This window comes from Xiphias gladius, chromosome 10, assembly GCF_016859285.1.
Source record: "Xiphias gladius isolate SHS-SW01 ecotype Sanya breed wild chromosome 10, ASM1685928v1, whole genome shotgun sequence".
Lineage (NCBI taxonomy): Eukaryota > Metazoa > Chordata > Actinopteri > Istiophoriformes > Xiphiidae > Xiphias > Xiphias gladius.
Window position 1 is genome coordinate 6,843,476 of NC_053409.1, and position 22,619 is coordinate 6,866,094.

Genomic DNA, 22,619 nt, shown 5'->3' on the forward strand with positions numbered 1-22,619 from the left:
CAGCCGGAGGCGTCCGGAGCTTCCTTTGTTAACATTAGCTTTGAGCTCGAACCTGAGCCTCCTCTCGGTGCTCCAGACACCAACAGAGTCCCTTCCCCTCTCCCCTCCTGAAAACCTACGCTCACTGACAAACCTCTAACATTCACACATTTCTGCCAGGCAAAACCTTAATTTACTTAGCTGTATAGATGAATAATATTATTTTTCTATGTTATTTTATAAAACGAGATCTTAATACACAGTGCAGGGATAAATTAAAGGGCTGTGGGAATGCACTCGCCTTACCTGTGAATGTAAATTTATGTACAGCTTTAAGAAGTAGAAGACTGAGACATGGAATTTAACTATTTGTAGACCAAACTGCGCTCAACACACTTTAAATTGACATCAATTGATAGAGTGAAATAGATGCTGGAATGTAATCTTAGTGAGAAATGGAAATCAATTTCAGTTTTTTCATCTAGACGTGGCATGGGAATTCATTTACAGTGTGTAAAAGAGCTGGACAGTTTTTGACTTCCAAGCTAAACAAGTCACCAGGTATTGATGACATCAGTAGCCAGCGCTGCGGTACTGTTAGTTTACACTGGGCATATATTTTACTCTTCATTTCTGCCTGTTGTTGCTATATTGTTATATCTGGAATAAAGAAAAACAAAAGAATAGCCTACAAGTTAAATAAGTTAGGAAGAGGAATGAGTGGCATTGACTTGACTTATGTACTTACACATAGTATGCATACTTCAGATTAAAAATAAAAAGACAACATACTAAAAAATGAGGCCTATAAAACATCTGCTTAGACAATGCCAAGACTTAACAGAAAACATACCAGTTTCGAGTTTCATCAGAACAGTCATTTATAGGTCAACATGATGTCCAAACAGCCTTTCCCAGTGTGCATCAGTTGGCGTAGGCATGTTGTTATAACACTAACCTCAAAGAATTTTCTACCTGCTTTCTTTACTTTCTATTTTACAATTTACAATGTAAACGAGTCTCTGTGATGGTACTTGAAACAGTTTAAAAACAGAAACAACTTGCATAAAGTACCAATTGTTTTGCTAAAACGAACCAGGCTATGCAGCTAATGTAGGTTCACTAGTAAAAAATAAATGTATTCCAAATCTTTGAAAATCCAGTAGTACCCCAATTTATTGATGATTGTTGAATTACATTGGGAAGTACAGTTGCTCAGGTACATTGATAGTACCTTCATGTGTGTTATCAGTTTGTTCAAGTGTCCTTGCCTGAGCTGTAAGAAGCTTCTTCTTCTTAATTAATTATATTTATCCAATGATATGGCTGTGTGGTGTGGGGACAAGCCTTAGATCTCCTTAGAGAGTAGAACAGCAGTGTTTAGTCAGAAGTAAACCAGCTGCACAGACACTGTAGCTTCTGTTCTCTCATTACCAACCTCCAAGAAAAAAAAAGATCCATTTCAGGGAGAGGTTTTTAAATGGGCTACACTGTAACTGAAATATTAACCATAAAATATTCATTGGGTTAATAACATCCTTTGTTGACTACTGTCTTTCACTACAGTAGTCAACTAAGGATATGATTCATGCTTTTTATGTTTAAAAAAAAAAAAGGCCAATATATGCAAAACTTTTTTTTAACTTAAACTCTTAATGAATCTGTATATACATATTTATATTTTCTGCGTGTTAATAAAACCTTTAAACATTCAAAATGTTGATGTTTTATCGCTTTTATCACCACTCATAAAGTAACAAAATACTTTTTCACACTTTTCCTCTGTGTTACGAAATCCCATCCCTCTTATCTAATGTAAGTCTTCTCTCGTCCAATCTTATTTGTTGAGTTTTGAATAAGTTTTGAGTCTGCCAGTCAAACCGCCCATCTGTGCATCTTGTTTCAACATGAAACATCAATAATGTTTTTAATTCACCTTCAGCATCATAACAATGGGATATATATTACAATTCAAGGCAAAGGAGGCTGTGGGCATGTTCTGCATATCTGCAGTTCATATTTAACTTTAGAAAAACAGTCCCAACATAATTTTCTATTGTATGAAATTATAATCTACTAATGGTAAAGATCAAATTTTGAGACACTTTTCTTTAAATGGGTAAAATTATGCAACAAGAAATTACCTCCATTCACTAATGAAGACTGATATGTTGTTGAAAGATAGTGAGAAGACCTTGAGTTGAAATTATTTTGTCACTCATACTGATCCAGATGTCAAGAATGAACTTCCATGCTTTTGAAATGACTTGTGGTTGTTAGTGTCAGTTTAACCTGTAGCTGAATTTTCAAAGAATTCATGTTCAGACTGCAACCACAATGTTTAATGAGACCCAAATAAAATAAAATGTAATAATTAAGGAGACAATTATTAACCATACATGAACCATAGCATGTAGTTTTGTACAAGGAGCTTTGTTTAACCAAGTCTTCCTATACAGTTACCTATTTCTTAACCTTTCACCTGCGTCTGCTAGGAACAACTTTTTCTGCAAAGAGTCAAATTTTAAGTTATACCTGCAATAATTGATTTTTTCTGTTTTTTTGGCCACTTAGTGGAAGTAAAAACAAGCTATGAACAATGCATAGACATAATGTACCTTTTAAGTTGGTATGGCAAACTGCCTATTTACATATATAGCATTAGGTCTAATCTTCAGTCCCCTAGCAATGTTGTTGGTCTTCACCAGCTTCAGGGAAATGTGGCTCTTAAGCTGCCAAATGGTCCACTATCATCTCTAGCTACTTGTCTGTCTGCTGTTTGGTGCTGAGCAGATAGTGTAGTGGGTTCATAGAGCTTTTTTTTGCTGGATACTGTTGATGCCTGCTGTGGCCAGGAATAAGCTATGAAAGCGCTGAGAGTGAATCAAAACAGTTGAGTTGCGTGACAGAAAACCAAAACAATGAGCTGAAGGACACTAAAGAACTTTGTTGAGCTGAGGGGAACTGTAGAGTAGCAGAAGCAGAGATAATTCTCTGTTGTTTTGTCAGTGTGAGCTCCAACTTTCACATTCAAGCCTCTGTTAATGCAAAAGTACTGATCATACCCACTTTAAGTTAAATTTGAAAGTTAATCAGTTGTTTATTACCTTTGTGAGTTTTACCTGTTTGATTCCAGTGTCAATAAAAGGGTGCTTTCATTATACAAGAAAACTGAAACATTTCGGCATTGTCAGAAAAGGAATGAAAAGGAAACATTTATTTTAAAAAATTGGGTCAATGGCAAAAACATGTATATTAGGTCTTCTTTACAGGAAAACAACAATATTTACAAAAAGCAATATGCCACACTTTCCTTCTTCTGTCCATCCTATCCATTTCTTTTCACCCCCTACCATTTATTTCAAGGTTTTCACAGTTTAGTTATTTACTTGCAACTTATCCAGAGGGACCTGAGTCAGAAGGTAAGGGTTCAATGTCCTGCTGACATTGAAAAGTGTGAAATTCAGTCACTCTCAGGTGTCGTCAAGGTCAACCGTGTTACTGTTGTCGTTGTCATTAGCAACCAGCACTTCTCTGTTCTCATAGGTCCAGAAGCCATTGAGGTCAATGAGGATGCTGCTGACGGTATCACCCTGGCAACTGTTTACCAAATCCTGAAGGGTGATTTTATAGGGGTCTTTAGGCTTCACCATGTCAAAGATCTCATCCTGAGGAGAGCGGGAGATCACAATGTTCACTTTCTTTTTTCTTAACCCCAAAACATGTCTCAGTTTGGCTTAACAGATGGTCAAAAGCCTGTTAATACACAGTACAGCTAGCTTGAACTTTTTGCCAAGACAGTGAACATCTCTGATTGAAAATAAGTTGAAAGTAACATTCACATCGTTTGTGTACAAGTGTACAATCTACCTTGACATCCTGGAAGGACACAGGCTCCTGACCGTGCAGCTTCATCTGCTCCTGAATGGCCTGAAGTACAAAACACACAAACGTGATGAAACACTGACACAACACAGATAATATAAATTTGTGTGTGAGTGTTCTTGTAACAAGGATAGATGGGTACCCATAGCAGTGCAAACATGTTCTGTTTGAATGTATACCTTGATTGTAAACCCATTATTTTTTTTATTTTTCCTTTAATTTATGTCATTTCCCTGCAGGGAACAATAAGGTTTTTCTGATTCCAATTCCGATTAGGGTGTTTGTGTGAGGAGTGTGCAGCTGATACCCTGAAGAAGTAGTTGAGAGAGAAGACATTGAGGTATCCCCGATTCTCCATATCCAGAAGTTTAAAAATATACTGTAACGCTGCTGGCTCCTTCCTGTTTTCCAAGGCCAATACAAAGTCTAGATAGGTCTTATAGTCCTGAGATAAAAGAAGAAAAGGACAGAAACCTAATTATGTACAGTATATATCCAACTTAGACCCAGCAACAGACGTCTAGAAATCTATCACCTAAAATTAAGCAAGGAAAGGAGATATAGAGCAATACCCTATGATTTTCAGCATTAAAAAATTTCATTAAATGTGTGTGTCAGCTGCCCAGAGAGGACACACTCTCTTCACTCAATGAGCAGCTGAAGATTAACTTTATAAGGTTGTTTGAGTTGAACATTAACATACAGACAGGTAAGCAAATGTAAGAAAACCCTGAATAAATGAGAGGATAAACAACACAGGTTACAGGGGTCCCTGTGTGGTTTTGACGGTGAATATAAAAATGATAATGAATCATGTGCTATGTGCCTACAGTCACCAGATCTCAATCCAGTTGAACTATGGGAGATTTTGGAGCAATGTGTTCGACAGCGCTCTGCACTGCCTTCAGCAAAAGGCCAAATGGGAACATCTCAGAACCTTGGAGAATCAAGGCCAAGGAGCGCAGAAGATGTTCACACTTTGTTTTTTTTCCTCTTCATTTGTCACCCATCTTTATGTTTACTACAGCTGCTAGTACTGCTGCTGATACTGTTATCGATTGTACCATTTCTCCATCATAGGTGAGGTACTCCTGAAACACTCTGTCCAGGAAGACTGAGGTTAGAGTGGCTGTGCCGTAGCGTGAAAGTTCCTCTTTGCTCAGCATGCCGTTGTGGTCCTTATCCAGGTTGAGGTACTGGCCTTTAGAGAGAGACATGAAAATCAAGAAATGACAAAGACAAGGCAGGCAGTATTCTCTGAGTGCTGCTGGTGATTGATCACACAGTCAAACACACGTACAAACCATTTTTTGTTATGGCTCCAGAATCAGTTCATGTATATGGCAACAACTACATAGCAAAAGATTTTTGTCTTCCGGATTTGATTTAATGATTTATGATTTCATAATTTTTTTATCGCACTTGGATACACACCACTTCCACCAAAGTTTAATCAACTGATCCTTGGGCCAAGGGCCTAATATAATATACAATTTATTTAACACAGGTAATAGTGTGTTTTGAGGTACTGAAGAATCTTCAGTATTGTATAAAATTTTGCTGTCCTGCAGCACTGAAGATGAATTGCACTGCGAGGCCCCCAGCTGCCTTCATTCACCTGAGGATCACTTAATACCAGGACCATCTGATTTGAGTCTGGCACCCCAAACAATTTACACACAGACGTTTTCTCACCATAGACCCGGAGAGCCGACGGGGCTGAGAACCAGTTGGACTCCTGACTCTCCTTAGATAACTCCTCATCTCTCAACTAGGAGCACAGTAGGAGAGGGAAAAAGAGAGTGTGAGAGGTAAGGCCACAATTTTGGGAGTATTGCTTAACAACGAATGACCCATGCAATCCTAAACCGTTTGTCGGAGAACCAGAAAAAAACTCCATTAATCCTTTAATACAACTACAAAACATCATTCAGGTGGACTGTTACAATTACAGGATATCCCGATATTTTCCCCTTTAAAAAATCTTGACTTTGGCACTTTTAACTACCCGTCGGTACTGTAGACACTTAATAAACTAAACAAAGTATGAATGTAGACAGGAGGGGTTGTGAAAAAAATGGATGTGGACTTAAATAAAATTAAGAAATGTGAGTGATTTAAAAAAAACAAAAAAACAAAAAAAAAAAAAAAAACATTCTACCTCCAACAAATCGTCCAGAAAACTGCAAGCCAATATATCCTGGATTTTAATCTTTCCTGAAAAAAAAAAAAAATCCAGAAAGACATACATCTTCAGTAAAAGAAATGTTGTTGCTGACTTTTACTGTAAAGTCTCCTCCTGTTACATATAGCGGTGTTGCATCCTTCTGAAAATGCATTAGATGCTCATAACCATTTCTTATTTGTTGAATCAATTTCAAAATGTGTGGTTGTTGTGGTTACTTGTTATCTCTGTTCTGTATTTCTTGGCTATTTCTTACAATCTGATGCTACAACAGCCCAAAGTCCCTACAGGGGTCATTGAAGCTTCTGATCTAATGAAACAAGTTTTAGCTGCATATCCTGCATGTCCTTATACATAGGATGACAATCCAAGACGTCACTATGCTTCAGCACGTGTTCCTGCAAATTTTACTGCTGAGGTTCACAGTGGGGTTCAGTCTTACCGGTTCGGAGTGGGTCGAGGAAGAAAAAGAACTTGCGAACAGCAGTGCAGACGTAGAAAGAGTAGAAGGACTTCTCCAGTCCGTCCAGCTGAGGCAGAGTGGGGATGAGCTCCAGGATGTAGTTCTCCAGATCCTGCAGAGAATGAAGAGTGTCATCTTTCCTTGCAGTTTAAATTTAAGTACAACTGCATACCATAATTCTGCCACTAGCTGCTACTGACTTTATGCAGTTAAAACTTTGTAAATCACTTGAACTGTAATTTGTGGCTTCTGATTGAAATGCTTACCGACTCTCTGAGGTAGCCCTGTCCTGCCACATCATACAAACTCAGACCTATCCGGGTCTGATGCAGCCACACTAGATGCAGAGAGAGAACGGACATGAGCAACAGTCAGTGACAAAATATTCACCAGTACACATAAATCCATGTAAGTAAAAAGGACCTGGGAGATGTTTTTATCCAACTACTCAACAAATGCCACACTTCATAATCCTTGCAGATTTTACCTAGATGGCTAAGCATGTGAAAACAGACAATGTAGAACAAGAAATCAAAATGAAGATCCAGACCTTTTCTCATGACATAGTTAAAGAACTGCATAATGGAGATTCGGCCGTACGGGTCGTTGTGGAGCAGCTTGGCGTACACTCGGGCTGTGAAGAAGCGTCTGAGGGAAAGGAGAGAAGGGGAGAAGAGCTGTTACTTTTCATTATGTTACTATCCTCGATGTGAAAGCCAGATTTCCTGTTTACATCTGCTATTAACATCTTCTCTCCCTAGGTACAGAATTATCTCAGCTGGACATAATTTGTCTATGCTATACACATCCAAGTCAGGTTTCGCTTTCCCTTGCCACAATAAAAACATTACTTCCTTAAACCCTTCAAAACTGACAGCGGATGACATTAATCACCTTCTTAATGTGTGTCCAATTCCTGGTTTAAAAGTTAATTTGTATTGCCACAGAGCGCATACGTAACTTGGGTTGTTGAATGTGGCATAAAATATGTCTCTGACAACCTCCCGAGGCAGTTTGTGGCATCACATTTTCAATACAATTAGGATTTTATGTGTTTTTGCCTGATCTGAATAAACAGGTATCACAACAGCAAATACACTTTAATGCCAAGGGGATATAAAGTCACAGTGACAGAAACAACTTTGATAGCGCATGGATCCTTGCTCTATTAAAGAAAACAGGTATGGGAGGTTTTACTCCAACTGTATTGTTGCCAATAAACCTTTACTTCCTGTTACTTACTTGCACTTGGGCCCAGCCCTCTCCCCCACCTGCAGGTAGGCTTCATAGCTGATCATGGCTTCCTCTCCACTCACTGGAGGCACCTGGTGCTTATCAAGCAGGAACCACAGATTCTACAGAAAGACAAATAGAAAGACAAAAAGACAACAAAGTAGATACCAAATCACAAACATATAGTGCCGTTATTCATGAGGAAGTAAGTCCTTATATTGTGTCGGACTACTTTTAAGTGTGTGTGTTTTACCTGCAGCTCCTCATTATCCAGCAGTTCTCTGCTCTTCCTCTGGAGGAAGACGGCTCTGGATTCTTCTCTCAGCTTCTGAAGTAATACTTCATCCTCTGCCGGGAGCTGCAGAACATCATCATCATCATCATCATCATCATCATGGCCTGTGTTATTTTCACTTCTGCACATCTTCATCATTACACACCAAAGGTGCATCATGGCTCCTTGGTCTCTGCTGGAAACTACACACACACACTCAGTAATATATTATCAACATTAATTGTAAAGTAAAGCAGTAATATTGAAACCATTGTTTCAATATTACTGCTTTACTCTACTATAATGTAAGAACATTATCATCACTTATAATCATCACACCGTCAAACAACTGACTTGCAGAATAAAACTGACAGCATTTCACTGGTTTGTTTTGATCTGGTGTCATGTATTAAAAAAATGTAAAGTGCTCTGCTATACAGTAGCTTGTCTACATTGACCTTGTAGTTGAATTATTTGGGAACAAAATCTATGTGACTCTATATCTTGATCCTCGAATTCTCATCTTTTTCTTAAAATGGAAAACAGACATTCATTTACTGTTGCAAATTTAGTGATAGATTTAGTGATGGCACAGAGTTTAGTCTTCCATCTTGTACCATAAAACGATCCAAATTACATGAATGACAGCAATTTCCACTGGGTTTACAAATGTCATGTATTTAAATAATACCCTGTAGTAGAATCGTGGGATGTTCTTGTAGGACTTGTCTTTGTCGTTTTCTCCCTTCCACTCTGTGTAGTATTTGGTGAACAGCTCCGTTTCTTCTGCTTTCTTTTCCTCCTCGCTTCTCTCATCTGTACAGTAGCAAGAACATCTTGATTTAGGAAGTGACTTCAGATCGATTTATCCAATCCAGAATAAATTAGCTAGCTAACGTTAGCCAGAGTTCTTACCTTTTTTGGAGCTTGCTATCCTCCTTTTCAAAATATCCGACCAGTGAGGCTGTTGTTCTTTCGCCATACCTGTTCTGAAGTTAATCTAATATTTCATCAGTTAAACCTTTCTAACCCAAAAGTCGAAAAAACAGCGTGAGGTTGACCTGTGTACAAAAGTAACTACACTACTCCAACATCAAGGTGCTGACTGAACAAGAATATGGCTTCCGGCAAGAATTCAAAATAAAGGCCTAATCCCATAAAACGAACACTTAAGCGACAACGTAAATATCGTAGGTAATAACAGTTGCTATCAACTCGAAAAAAAAAAATTCATCAATGCAATCATTAATTAAAGGAAGTAAATTCAGAAAATTCTCTAGGACGCACAAAAGAAAAGTTAAACTAACACAGAGTACACACAGCACATTATGTACACAGCTGCACATAAGTAGTAGCTACTTATGTGCAGCTGTTTAGGAAACTCATATGAAATCGACATTTTTCCAAAATATTCTTCAAATATTTCCCATTTCTTCAGTGTCAAGCTGGTTTCAAGTGACATATATTTTTGCCCCTTTACTTTGTAACCAAATAGCTTTTTCGCGGTCCTTCTCTGGTTATCGTAAAAACTTGGCGCAGCTCACGAACGGAGCTGTCGAGCGTTGATGACGTCGAGGTGTGCGACGAATGTCATGCCTACAGTCGTGTTTACCCATGATGTGCCGTGGACAGAACGAAGCTGAGCTAGTTATTCACTTGAACATCGTAACTGTCTATAGAGTCAACGAGAGTGATAGTTGTCCTTAAGTAACGTCTGGTGTTTAGAAGCAGCAAGGATAGCTGGTTAGTCTCCCCTCCAGGTTGAACGATCATGTAACTAACAGCATGTGTCAGTTTTGTGGTGAGTTGGTTTGGGAAATAGGTGTTTCTACATTTTTTGGATGGCATGCAGGATAACATGAAAGTGAGTAAGAATAAACTATTTTAAATTCTAATAATCCCAGAGATTAAACTTCATAACATGGGCTCCAACTTGATATCTAGAGTCAAAATATGCCTGAAACCCCTAAAGCCTTTCTTACGTCAAGGAAGTTCAGCTTTCCTGACCATAAAGACTAATCTGTGTAAGTCATCACAGCTGCCTCCAGCAGCACGCTCTCTGTGCACCAGAGACAGTAACCCCAACTCAGCTGGCAGACAGGCAGTCAGGAGGAACAGTGGACAGACCGATGGACATGGTGGAGTAAAATATGGGACCATCAGACATAGACAAGGGGAATTGTGGGAAGATGCAGTGGATGGAGGAGGTAAGAGCTCCACCCTAAGGGAGAGGACGCCCTTCCCCAAATCTGTGTTTTCTGCTGGGACGGCAAAGAGGACAGCAGAGATGCTGAAGAGGAAAGCAGCTCTGGCCTCTGAGGATGAGGAGGAACCTGAAGGGAGGACATCTAGAAGACCAGGTGGGACATACTGGAACTGTCTACTTTATTAGGCATCTTTGACGCTGACGAAGGCGTTGTCTTTCTCTTATAGTCAGATCTTCTTGGTGCAAAATACAATATTTCCAAAAACAGATTTGCGCAGTAACAAGGCAGTTCAGATAACTGTGTACAAATAATTCCAGATTTTTAATAGTCAGACTTGCTCAATAGACACTCAGTTGACTTAAGTTTTGTAAATTATGTTTTTCTAATACCTTTAGACATCTGAATGAATCCATGAAAGTGAATGGGAATAATTGTTTCAGTCTTTAGCACTAAAGCATGAATGTTTCGCAGGAAAGGTGCAGCCTCCTGACCGGCCACTTTCTGCTGCGGAGTGGAGGAAGCTGAAGGAATCTCTGGGAAATCAGCAACGCTTTGACATCCAGATGATGTCTGCGCTGTTCACCTCTGGGGCAGAGCTGGGTATCGCCAAGTGAGAGGAGGACGTGTGTGTTTTTGCGTGTCTGTGATTTTTGAAAATATTGTGTGGATGTTCAAATGTCCTCACAGTACTTCAAACCTTTGCAGATTGTTTAGAATTAGACACGTAGTCAGTACCTAAGGTTTTTTGTGGTGCAACTGAAGTGCAATATAAAGCATGTCCCTTTTTAAAATCTTCTGCCCCCAGGTCTCTGCTGACTTTTGTAGCCACGGAAACAGGGACGCTGTCCTATGAGCTGTTACTACGGTACCTGACGCTGTGTGTGAGTGGTGGCCACGATGCCGAAGCGTTCGATGTCTATGACATCATGCGGGGAAGTTTCTCTTCTCTGGAAACGGGAGCCTCCAGCCTCTTCATCAAGTCCTTCAGCCGCACAGCGAGGTGGAGGCAGGCTATCAGCATCCTGCGTGAGGTGAAGAAGGTGAGGAGCTCTTTGCTTGTTCAGAAAGCATATTAACCTCATAGCAGGGCCGGAGGACACGCCATACTTTGTATATTATCCCCTGATTTGACTGTCTCCCCAACAGGTCTTTACCCCATCACCGCGCAACTATGGCGACGTCATTGCAGCAGCAATGTTACACGGTGACATGACCACTGCCTGGGCTCTTTATGATGAATTACTTGAAAAGGGACTGAGTCCACACCAGGAGACCTGGGATGCTCTGTTTAAGGGAGTGAGCGAGACCAAGGGGGTGGAAGGGACGGAGGCAGAGGCCATGTCTCAGTCTGAACACCAGGAGAGGCTGCTGCGGATTCTGCTGTACATGAGGAACAACCAGATCTACCCCCATGGTAGCCTCGCCAGCATCATCAAGACCTGGTTTGAGAGGTACGACACAGTGGTTGGTTGGTTAGGGGGGGAACTGCAGCTGGATCCACATCATCATAAGGTACCATTTTGTATAATTTAGAATAATTTGCCTTAAAAACTTTTATAAAACAAACACAACTGATTGGCTGATGACAAGTTATTTTTTCGATCTGTCTCATCAATTGTGGAATTAAAAAGTGTTGGTTGTAAAAGTATAATTTGGGCCAAAAATGGTGACTTAGGAGTGGAACACTAACATTCAAAGCTGTTTTCAGATATGGCTTCTGAATACATTTTAATGATGCAGTCTGTTGTGTAGCTAATGCTCTCAGAACTGTAGAGATTTGTGCTCAACTGCACAAGACATCTTATTAATTGAAGGCAGCTAACAAGCAAAAATAATTGCAAGAGGCCGGAGCTGCCCTTTACTTTTTCCTCTTCTCTCTCTTTTTATACTGATAAAAAACATGATAAAATTGAAAAGCAACATTCAGTCCCACAGCAATTTCCCCTTGTCTGTATGAACTTTACACAACCTCCTTCCTTGCCATTTTTATTCACCCCAACTCCTTGCTCTCATTACTCTAGTCTCTGTCTTTCTTTTCCTCTGTGTCTTCAGTCTCACGGGACAGAAATGGACAGGAAGTTGGACAAGCGCCACCCCAAAGTAATTATACCACTTCCTACTTCTACTTAAAATCTACATAGCAGCTTCTGTTATTTAATCCATTTTTGTGGATACACAAAATGGTGTGTTCTATTTGTGTCTACAGTACGATGATGTGTGTCATTAATGTGTATATACATAGATATATGGATATGTATATATGTATGTGTGTTTAGGGGTCTATGTGGTTGTTGTGGGTCGACGTTAGAGTCCATCCAGCTGACTGCGGAGGAGTACCAACAGCTGAAAGACAGAGTGATGACTGACATCATCCAGGGACGAGATGTTTTTAACAAGACTACACCGGAGGTACACACACAAACACACACATATGCACACACACATACTAAGAAGGTTTCCCTGCCTTAAGAACTGGGGATAAGTCTCTAATGATTCAAATCTAAGGTCACACAGAGCATTTAAGTAGCTTAAATACATCTCAACTAGGATTAAAGACATAGTGTGCAGGGTAATTTTTCATTTAGTGTCATTGTATGCAGTTTTGAAATTAAATATGGGTATTAACAGATTATGAACTCTATATTTGATGATATTAAGTTGTATTCATTGATTTACGCTTGCAGTTTGTCCATTGAATATGATCTACATTCATATAAACCTTTAGATGAATACAGGACATGAGGCTATGCGTGCTTCAACAGTTTCAGAACTTTCAGAAGCCTAGTTCAGTTTGAAATAGTTTCTTTATTCCAGCTTTTTAAAATAGGAAAAACGTAATCCTAAATAACAATTCCAGGTTTTTCTAAAAATGTGTAAAGAGTAGTCTTTCTAAAGCTATCTATTTTGAAACTGATTTGTCAGCAGCATGGCACAGTAGCTCTCCAGCTCCTTCCCTGTAACTTGTGCCAGATGGCGCCATTGGTTCACATGCAGCACCGGGCTGTTGAGGTTAGCTGAAGCAGTTTATGAGACTTGTTCAAACAGCTGCTTTCACAGTCTACACGAATGAGATGAAAACAGCCTACGAACAGACCTCCTTTTGACACACTCTAACGAGACGTTTTAGCAGCAGTTAAGTTTAGCTTCAAGCACAGTGAGGCAGCTGTCTGTTCATCTGGTTCAAAGACTGTACTGATTTGTTTCTTTGGACTGGTATGACTTTGATATTTAGTAATTAGTCCAAGACACAGAGGATGATACGGCATGGTCATTTCCACCATCCTTAAAATTGTTGGTTTTCTGCTGGCCTTTATAGGCACATTTTTTGGAATGGGATAAGGCAGTACAACTAACTAGTTGTGGGTTCCACTCTTCATGCTTTCTAGCATAATAAAGTCATCACTATTTTTTTTTTTTTTGTACAATTTTATGCATAAGAGTTTGAGGGGGGGCGGTTTATGTGGCTTCTTCTTGGGCAGGCACAGTAACTTCCTGTGTATACGCGTATTTCTCAAAAAGAAGTATTCCTTTAAATTGGGAAGTCCATGGGAGGAAGATCCCATGCATTCAGTAGATATCACAAGAGTTTATTTAGGTCAGCTACCTAAATTACTGGTAATTTAGGCAGTTGACCTCAGATGTCTTAGCATCTAGTACAATTCTTTAGCATCCAATACAGCTTAGTAATTAAGCTTAGCCAACCCAGAAGTTAATTTCGGTCGGCTTAACTACATTATGAAGCTGTAAGAGATGATAATAGTCTGTTTTACATTTTTAACTTTAGTTTCTGGACAGATTAAACAAAGGAGATATAAAATATGAATTAGTGAGCTTTAGAGGTGCTGGTAGTTGGATTCTGTTACATTTGGACAGAGCCTGGCTAGCTGGTTTCCTCTGTTTCCATTCTTTATGCTAGCTTCATAATAAACAGAAAGAAATGAGAGTGGTATCGATCTTCTCATCTAATTCTCGGCAAGAAAGTGAATAAGGGGATTTCCCAAGATGCCGAACTATTCCTTTAAGTTAAATTTTCTTAAATGGAAATGACATATTTTGCATGTTTCGAGCTGGGTAGGCCCATTCTTCTTCCAGTCATAGGAAGCAAACGTGGTGTGTGCAGGTTCGGTGTGTTAATGAGAGTATCACTCATTCCTCCGATTACTTTAAGTGCTTTCAAAGTGATAGGAGCAACACCACCTGTGTGACAGACAGCTTCACTTAGGATTTTGATACTAGCAAACAGGGCAGCACACACATGCACGCAAACTTAAACACAAAATGAGGGCTGAATTTTGAAGTTGTGTGCCTCTTTTCTAACCAAAAGAAGGCAGTCATCACGATATCTTGCATGCATATGTGCGCTGTCTGTGTGGAGAGAGAGCCAGGGCACAAGCTTTTCACTGGATTGGAATGTACTGGCTGCATTTTTTATAATGCCAGTGACGATAAACTTAAAAACAAGGTTATTCACCTGAAATAGTTCCAGAAAGAAACCTGGCAACATCAGTATTATGTAGTTAATAATATGTCATATGTAATTTATGAACACAGAGAAAGTTTGCATGTGTTCCTTTGGGTTTTTCGGTAGGCAAGGGGAGTTTGTTGGTGGAATAGTTAAATTGAGGGGATTTCCAGCATGTGGAGCACCATGTGAATCTGGATCACAACTACCTCCCGCCAAGCAGACAGAGGAAGGCAGACAGACATGCAGCTTAACTCGACGTCATTAATTCCCGATTAAAGGCAAATCATTTTAAGGGCAAACAGAGTGCTTCAGACAACAGTGAAGCAACAGATGCTGGGGGCTGGGTAGGTGTGTAGATAGATGTTGAGAGAAAGAACAGAGCAGACAGAGATCAAGTCAAACACCTAGCGTTGGAGCATTTTAACACTATACCAAGTGATCCCTGTGCAATTTAATAAAAACTAACAGCCATATATATATATATATATAATAAACTATAAAGTTGATCTTTTTGGACTAATTTTTGGGGCTCTAGTTTCCAGTGGGTGACGTATTGAATTTTTTTTTCCACCCAGTTCCTGAAAAGAAAATTGAACATCCTAAGCATCCCAAGTTTCACAAAGGTTGTATTTTGGATGAGTTGTGTTCCATTACATTGTAGCCCCTCTACAAGTGCCTTTGTGTTTTTGTGTCCACACTGTTAGAGTTAAATAACCAACCAGCATGCAGTGTGTTTTTCTGACAACAGGATGTTCATGTTTTGGGCTACTAGAGCACATTTCAGCACAGTTACAAGCTTCAGATACCACTAAAAACAGAAGATCGGTCTGTTTTTAATGTTTTAACAAGTAAAAACTGATTGTCCCACAACAATGACTCTTCTGCTTTTTTTTAATTTAACTACATTTTGCACTTCAATACCAAACATTGCAGTCAGAGGAAATAAGGTAATAAAATGCTTACATATAAGGTTATCTTCTTTATAGTTACCTGGTGTTACAGCTGCTGCTGGTGCTGTTTATCTCAATTACTTAGGGGCTCACTTTATCTCTTCCCCTAAATGCAATTTGGATCAAATATTGGCCCAAAAATTTGTAGCCAGTTATAATTTGAATTACCTAAATATGTAATAATAATATACTAATCTCTAATATAATGCAGTTTACAGTAGGTTCTACATGTACAGAAAGTATTCAGATGCCTTCACTATTTTCACATTTTGTTATGCTGCAGCCTTAGGCTAAAATCATTTAAATTCATTTCCCCTAATCAATCTACACTCAATACCCCATAATGACAAAGTGAAAACAGAATTTTGGAAATGTTTGCAAAATTTATTAAAAAAGAAAACGTGAAATATCCCATTGACATAAGTATTCAGACCCTTTGCTATTACACTTGAAATTTAGCTCAGGGGTCTCTCATTCCTCCTGATCATCTTTCAGATGTTTCTACCCCTTGATTGGAGTCCACATGTGGTGAATTCAATTGATTGGACATGATCTGGTAAGGCACACATCTGTCTATGTAAGGTCTCACAGCTGACCATGCATATCGGAGCAAAAACCAAGCCATGAGGTTGAAGGAACTGCCTGCAGAGCTCAAAGACAGGATTGTGTCAAGGCACAGATCTGGGGAAGGCTACAGAAATGTCAAGACAACACAGGAGTGTCTTAGGGACAACTCTGTGAATGTCCTTGAGTGGCCCAGCCACAGCCCTGACATGAACCCAATCGAACAACTCGAACCCAACAGACCTCTGAAGGGACCTGAAAACGGCTGTCCACCGACGGTCCCCATCCAACCTGACAGAGCTTGAGAGGGTCTGCAGAGAAGAACGGCAGAAAATCCCCAAATCCTGGTGTGCAAAGCTTGTTGCGTCATATCCAACAAGACTCGAGGCTGTAATCGGTGCCAAAGGCGCTTCAACCAAGTACTGAGTAAAAGGTCTGAATACTTTTCTGAATGCAGTGTATGTGCAGAGTGGATTTTTTTCTTCAGTATAGCAGTTTGAAATCATTTGCAGTGGCACATTATACTATCATACATCGTATATAATAAGATTAGACCAATACGGGGTTAAATGCTGATATGTATTCATAGCCTCCTGAAGTCAGTTATTGTTTTTTTGTTTTTTTATTTTGCAATCTGATTTTGTATCATATAGGTCAGTGGTAATGCTTTTGGGAATGTTTACTGTGAGCTTATGTATGCAAGTGTATCTGTTTTTGTGTGTGTGTGTGTGTGTGTGTGTGTGTGTCTGTGTGTCTGTGTGTGTGTGTGTGTGCGCCCGCGCATTCACAGCAGCACAATGAACTGGTTTCACATATCAGCTCTGGAAAGTCCCTGGATAATTATACTGGACTTTTCTCTCCGTCTTTCTCTTCCTCCCTCTCCTTCTCTCATTCTGTCTTAATTTTTCTTTGCCAATTTAATCTTTATTTCCACAATTTTTTATTTGTTTTTTTTTGTTTTTGTTTTAGATTTTTCGACCCTTTCTCCATCATGACCAATCACACACCTCTTCTCCACTCTTACATCTATCTATCACCCATCAGTGTTATTCTCTAATTCCTTTTGCTTCCCAACTAAAACACACTTCTCCCCCAGCTCAACCAAAACCAGCCTCCAATCTCTAGCTGCACTTTGCTGTTGCAGTTAATTATTGTCGCATACTGTGCGTGTGTGTGTGTTTGGTGATTTAAAGCAATCAAAATACACACTGGGTGAGGGTGTTTTATCTAGATCGTACTTTCATCAGAGAAGGAATATTACAGCCCTTGTTAACATTTTTACAGCCACATTTTGATGGTGCACATTGTACGTGATAGTGTGCACACAGTTGAGTTTTGAGTCCAGGGGAATTCACAGCAGCCTATTTCCATACTGCTGATATCTAAAAGTGAAAGTACTTACAATGTTCCCGCACTGGCCTATTCTAAGATTAAGCACTACTTTCTTGTTATGGTACAAAGTTGTGGCACAGTATGTTAAATATTGACTAGAATGGGAGCCCCAGTGGGTTAGAAAGGGGGTCTGAGACTGTATTTTGGCATTTTAGGTGCATCGGTAATGCTGAAATTAAGCCTAAGGAAGAAACTGAATCACTACAGATGTCTTTGCACATTAGACTTTTTAGTTATATACTGTATCTTAGCCACCTTAGAGAAAGTTAGTGTGAGTATTGGACACTGCAAATAAAGCATGATCAATTGTAATACATGCAATGCAGATAAGAGTCAGATGATGGTAGCCCAGTCTACATTCTGTCATATTAGTCTGTGTCTAATCTAAGATAAGTGTAGTCGCACAAGGAAAAAATTGTTGTTTTTCAGATCCACAGTGCGTAAACTTAATAAGCTTGTAAACTTTATCACAACACAGAATACCTTACAGTCAGTCACGCTGCCAGCTGGCGTTCTGCCATCGCAGTACCAAGAAGGAACGGCCAGGTAGCTTTATTACTGGCAGGCCTGTGATTGGTCAGGTAGAAAATCAGTCAACCGTCAGGCCAGTGAGCTCACAGAGTGAGTTCAGTTATGCTCCTCGACCACAATAATGTACCAACCCCTGATGTTGTTATTAGAGAGTACTGCAGACTTTTGCCTTGCATTTTTAGTACCATATATTTAGTCAGTCATCCAGGACATTAGCCTGTCAAATTGTCAGCTTTTAAGGCAGTTGCCCTTACTGAAAATGAGCAAGTCTGCCATTATACCCAAATCTATTTAGACATCGGCACAGTTCAGATTTTTGCTCTATAGTCATGAAGGAGAAATGCAGTTGAGTAAACTTGAGATAATGCACTGCCATACTGGATGGACAGAAACAAAACATACATGCTGAGGAAGGAAAAACACAACTTGTCTGTGTGTGTAAGTGGGCCTTTGCTATTCATTCTATAAACTGAAAAATGTAAGAAGAAAATTTCTGAGTGGTTGCCTTACTTATTTGTGAATTAATGGACTTTTGCTCCTATAATCTAAAGGCAAGTAGAGCCCATTCGTTCCTTCGTTTTGCCCAAATAAAGAACTGCTACAATACTTGTCCATGTTCTGCAAATCATATATTAATTTTTAGCTATACTATTGGCATGGCTCTAGAGTTGGTAATGTCAGTCTGTTGGTCCCGACTGAAATACCTCAATAACTTTTGGATGGAATGCCATGAGATTTTGTGCAGACATTCACGATCCCCAGAGGATAAATTCTTTTATATAATTCTTTTTTTAATTTTGGTGATCCGCCGACTTTTCCTCAAGCGCCACCATGAAATCAAAATCTTAATTCATCCAGTATTATGGCTTATGACCAACTACCTGCAAAAACAATGACATTCCCATCAGCCTCAGCTGTACTTTTTGTTTGGTGCATAATATCCACGTATAACTTGCCTGTCTTTTTCCATTTTTTTTATATCTATGAGCTATTTTTTTTTATCACACTCTCTTTCACTGAATCTCTGTCTATCTTTCTATCTACTTATTTGTCCGTTCTAGGAGCTGGAGCGTTTCAAAACTTTTGTGAAGAGGAAGCCAGCTTTTGATGTGGTTGTAGATGGGCTGAATGTAGCAAATATCAGCAAGGACAAAAGCAAGCTGTCAGCGACGGTGAGAAAACACACAGATGCACATGCATGCAAAATGTGGTACAGAAAAGAGATGAAAAAAGTAAAGCTCATTATTTTATAGGGGCTACCAGTCTAATGGTGCTCATCCAGAGTACTCTCTGCACATGAACACACACACACACACACACACACACACACACACACACACACACACACACACACACACACACACACACACACACACACACACACACACACACACACGCAGTTTTACAGTCTAGATTTTAGGGGATTCTTTCTACATATATGTCTGTCCAACCCAGGGGCTTTTCTGACAGTTGCACAATGACTAATCCCACAGTGTGTGTTTGTGTATGAATGATAGATGTGTGTAGGAGGTGCCTTTTATAAATTGGCCAATACCTGATTTTAACAAGACATAGCCCACTTGTCTGGCTGCCCAGATCTGTTTTGTCTGTCAGGTAGTGTGTGTGTGTGTGTGTGTGTGTGTGTGTGTGTGTGTGTGTGTGTGTGTGTGTGTGTGTGAACACGTGTGTGCGCCTGTCTCTCTGTCTGTAATATATCACATCTGCAAGACGGAGGAAAGTCCAAACTGACAAAAGTGATTTCCCTATCTACTCATCTAGTCAAAATACATTATTTAAATGAATGCAAAAGTCCGCACAAATCAGGACCACTGACAGAAACTTTTATTCAAATTGGAATTCAGCGGCAACAGCTATGTACGCAATATGAAATTATCTGCTGAATCTATGATGAACAAGACTAAGAGTCTTCAGCCACGCCATGAGGCTGTGAGGCTGTACTAAGGCACAGCGGTGCTTTACGCTACATGCTGACATCAGCATTCTAACAAGCTCAGAATGACAATAATGCTAACATGCTGATGTTTAGCAGGTAGTTAGCAGTACAAAGTAAAATTTTCCAATACCTACCATGATCACAATCTTAGTTTAGGTTGTTAGCATGCTAACTTTCCTAATTAACAATAAACACAAAGTAAAGCTGAGGCTGAGGGGAATGTCATTAGTTTTGCAGGGGTTGGGTCGTAAAGCAAAGTATTGGACAAAATTTTGTTCTGATGATGGCTCTAGATGAAAAGCCAGGGGACTGCCAAAGTCCACCATCAGTATGTTTACAAATTTTCATGCCAGTCCCTCCAGTATATCATTCTGGAGCAAAGTGGTACAACGACTCACATTGCCATCAACAGAGCTATGCTGCTAGCAAGGTTAAAATGGGACATACACAACATACAGGTCTTTTAATCTCAGATAATATAAATTTATGACATTAAAAGGCTTCTCACTACAGCCACACTAAGCATATAAACCGCTAATTCCCCAAATTTCATAGTACTTCTCTGTTTTACAGAACTGTTGGTTAATGTTCTGTTAAAGTAAACAGCAGTCATTTTCGCTACACCATTCAGGAGGTGGATAGGAATACTTCATAGCTTCATCTACTATATTAGACGGAGATGTACGGTAAGTAGTGGCCTGAGTTTGTTTCAGCCATACCGTGTGGGTCCATTTCAGAAACAACAAACAGTCGTTCCTCCTTTTCTGTTGTATATCTAAAAAGACATCTATAAACATGACTTGTGGTGTGTGAACATGCAAATGTATGTAATTTACATTTTGTATGTCTGTAACACTGCTATGTTGTTGCATGTTTTATGTTACTTACAACTTCACTTGACAATCATTACTGTCTTTTTCACATGCAACGGCATGTTTTATGATCTCCCACACATATTCACACACACACCCATTCTTACTGCCAGTGTTAGAGCAGCAGATGCAAACAATATTAAAACCAGTCTTAAAACCTGTATTGGCCTTGTAAGAGCTACTTACTTGCATCCTGCAGTGTGGTTGTATATCTAAATGGAGCTGGCATCCAGACAGACGTTTGTGTCATTAAATATTGATGTTCTATTTTTAATGTGAGTATAAATAAAAGTATTGGGTTATGTACTGTATGTGTTTCAGTTGTTGGCGGTGGTGTCAGAGCTGGAACGTCAGGGCTTGACCGTTCTGGTGTTAGGGAGGAAACACATGCTGCGGCCCTCCAGATCCTGGGAGAGACACAACATGAATCTTATCCAGCAAAAAGCCTATTGCTTCTTCACCGAAAACATGTGAGCAGCTGATAATAAATAAGAATAGAATGGAATTCGCCTTCTAGAAAACACATAAAACGTTTGCACAGCAGGGCAACACTGGCTACCTGTTGAGAATGTGTATGAAGTTTAAGGAACAGCAACAAAAAGAGAACTCTCATTGCAGTTGATTGATTCAGTTATGCAACTGCAATTCATTGATTGTGCATTCTTTGAAAGCTACTCTAAAATCAAAAGGGTTTTTTGCTGCAACTGAAAATGCTGCAACACGTGGGTGGCTGACTAATAGAATACACTAGAATAGAGAATATGAATTCACATGTTGCATTGAGCAGATTGTTGATTTGTAATACCTCTTGTCATTAACAGCCTTTTTGTTCTTAAGAGGCTTAATTTGTAATCAGTTTACATGACACCTACCCGTTTGCGTCTGTCAGTTCGGAGGATGACCCTTTCCTGCTGTACGCCGCTCTGCATTCTGGGAATCACTGTCAGTTTGTGAGTAGGGACCTGATGAGGGACCACAAGGCCTGCCTGCCAGACGGAGCCACCAGACGTCTCTTCTTCAAATGGCAAAGAGGCCACCAGCTGGTGGTGGATGGATACGTTGCAGCAGGCAGGAGGGTCCGATTTCAGGTGAGGGAGAGGAGGAACAGGAGGAGGAGGGAAGGATATTATAGGAGAGTGGGGATAATTAGGCATGAAGAAAGAAGCATACCAATTAACTGTGTGTGTGTGTGTGTGTGTGTGTGTGTGTGTGTGTGTGTGTGTGTGTGTGTGTGTGTGTGTGTGTGTGTGTGTGTGTGTGTGTGTGTGTTTTTGTTTAGAGTATTCCCAGCTATGACACAATTGTCCAAACTTCAGGAGACTCATGGCACGTTCCCTATGATGAAAAAGAGGACAGGAGCACCTATGAAGTACCACAACGATGGCTTTGCCTCACGCAAAGCACTGAACACACCCACTGATTTCACAGCACAGCATTTTGGTGTTAAATCATTTCTGTGAATCATTTTTTGAATATAAAAGCAGACGTGTGAATTAAACATTTACCACAATTGAAGTGCCTTTACTTTTTGATTTAACTTTCAACCATAAGAAATAGAAAATTTTATTGATATTTATTAATAAATGTTGTAAACATTTGTGCCATTACATTGCAACAAAGCAATGGAACAGCAGGGCACTTTTGGTGGGGACATATAAAACTCTA

General features: G+C 39.6%; 3 protein-coding genes across 3 annotated transcripts in view; 2 read left to right on the plus strand and 1 right to left on the minus strand.

The window, feature by feature from the left end:
• The window catches only part of fam177a1 (family with sequence similarity 177 member A1), a 3,716-nt gene extending 2,579 nt beyond the window's left edge, over window positions 1-1,137 (plus strand). Inside the window, exon 5 of the mRNA XM_040136323.1 lies at window positions 1-1,137. This exon is cut by the window's left edge and continues 105 nt beyond it. Within this exon, the coding sequence (XP_039992257.1) occupies window positions 1-111 (111 nt within the window). The 3' untranslated portion in view covers window positions 112-1,137.
• A 2,029-nt stretch (window positions 1,138-3,166) lies between these two features.
• ppp2r3c (protein phosphatase 2, regulatory subunit B'', gamma) lies at window positions 3,167-9,606 on the minus strand. The gene is made up of 13 exons (XM_040136872.1): window positions 8,935-9,606; window positions 8,711-8,835; window positions 7,999-8,103; window positions 7,755-7,867; window positions 7,063-7,160; window positions 6,779-6,849; window positions 6,492-6,624; window positions 6,026-6,081; window positions 5,560-5,635; window positions 4,929-5,065; window positions 4,172-4,309; window positions 3,850-3,909; window positions 3,167-3,647 (listed from the first exon to the last, which is right to left on the minus strand). Exons 1-13 carry the CDS (start codon window positions 8,999-9,001, stop codon window positions 3,453-3,455), a joined length of 1,374 nt encoding a protein of 457 aa, XP_039992806.1. The 5' UTR covers window positions 9,002-9,606; the 3' UTR covers window positions 3,167-3,452.
• On the plus strand, window positions 9,562-22,539 carry LOC120795201 (protein only RNase P catalytic subunit). Its single transcript, XM_040136871.1, has 10 exons — window positions 9,562-10,379; window positions 10,698-10,836; window positions 11,032-11,266; window positions 11,373-11,677; window positions 12,279-12,326; window positions 12,503-12,635; window positions 19,190-19,300; window positions 21,276-21,424; window positions 21,844-22,042; window positions 22,234-22,539. Exons 1-10 carry the CDS (start codon window positions 9,941-9,943, stop codon window positions 22,372-22,374), a joined length of 1,899 nt encoding a protein of 632 aa, XP_039992805.1. The 5' UTR covers window positions 9,562-9,940; the 3' UTR covers window positions 22,375-22,539.
• The last annotated feature ends 80 nt before the right edge of the window (window positions 22,540-22,619 follow it).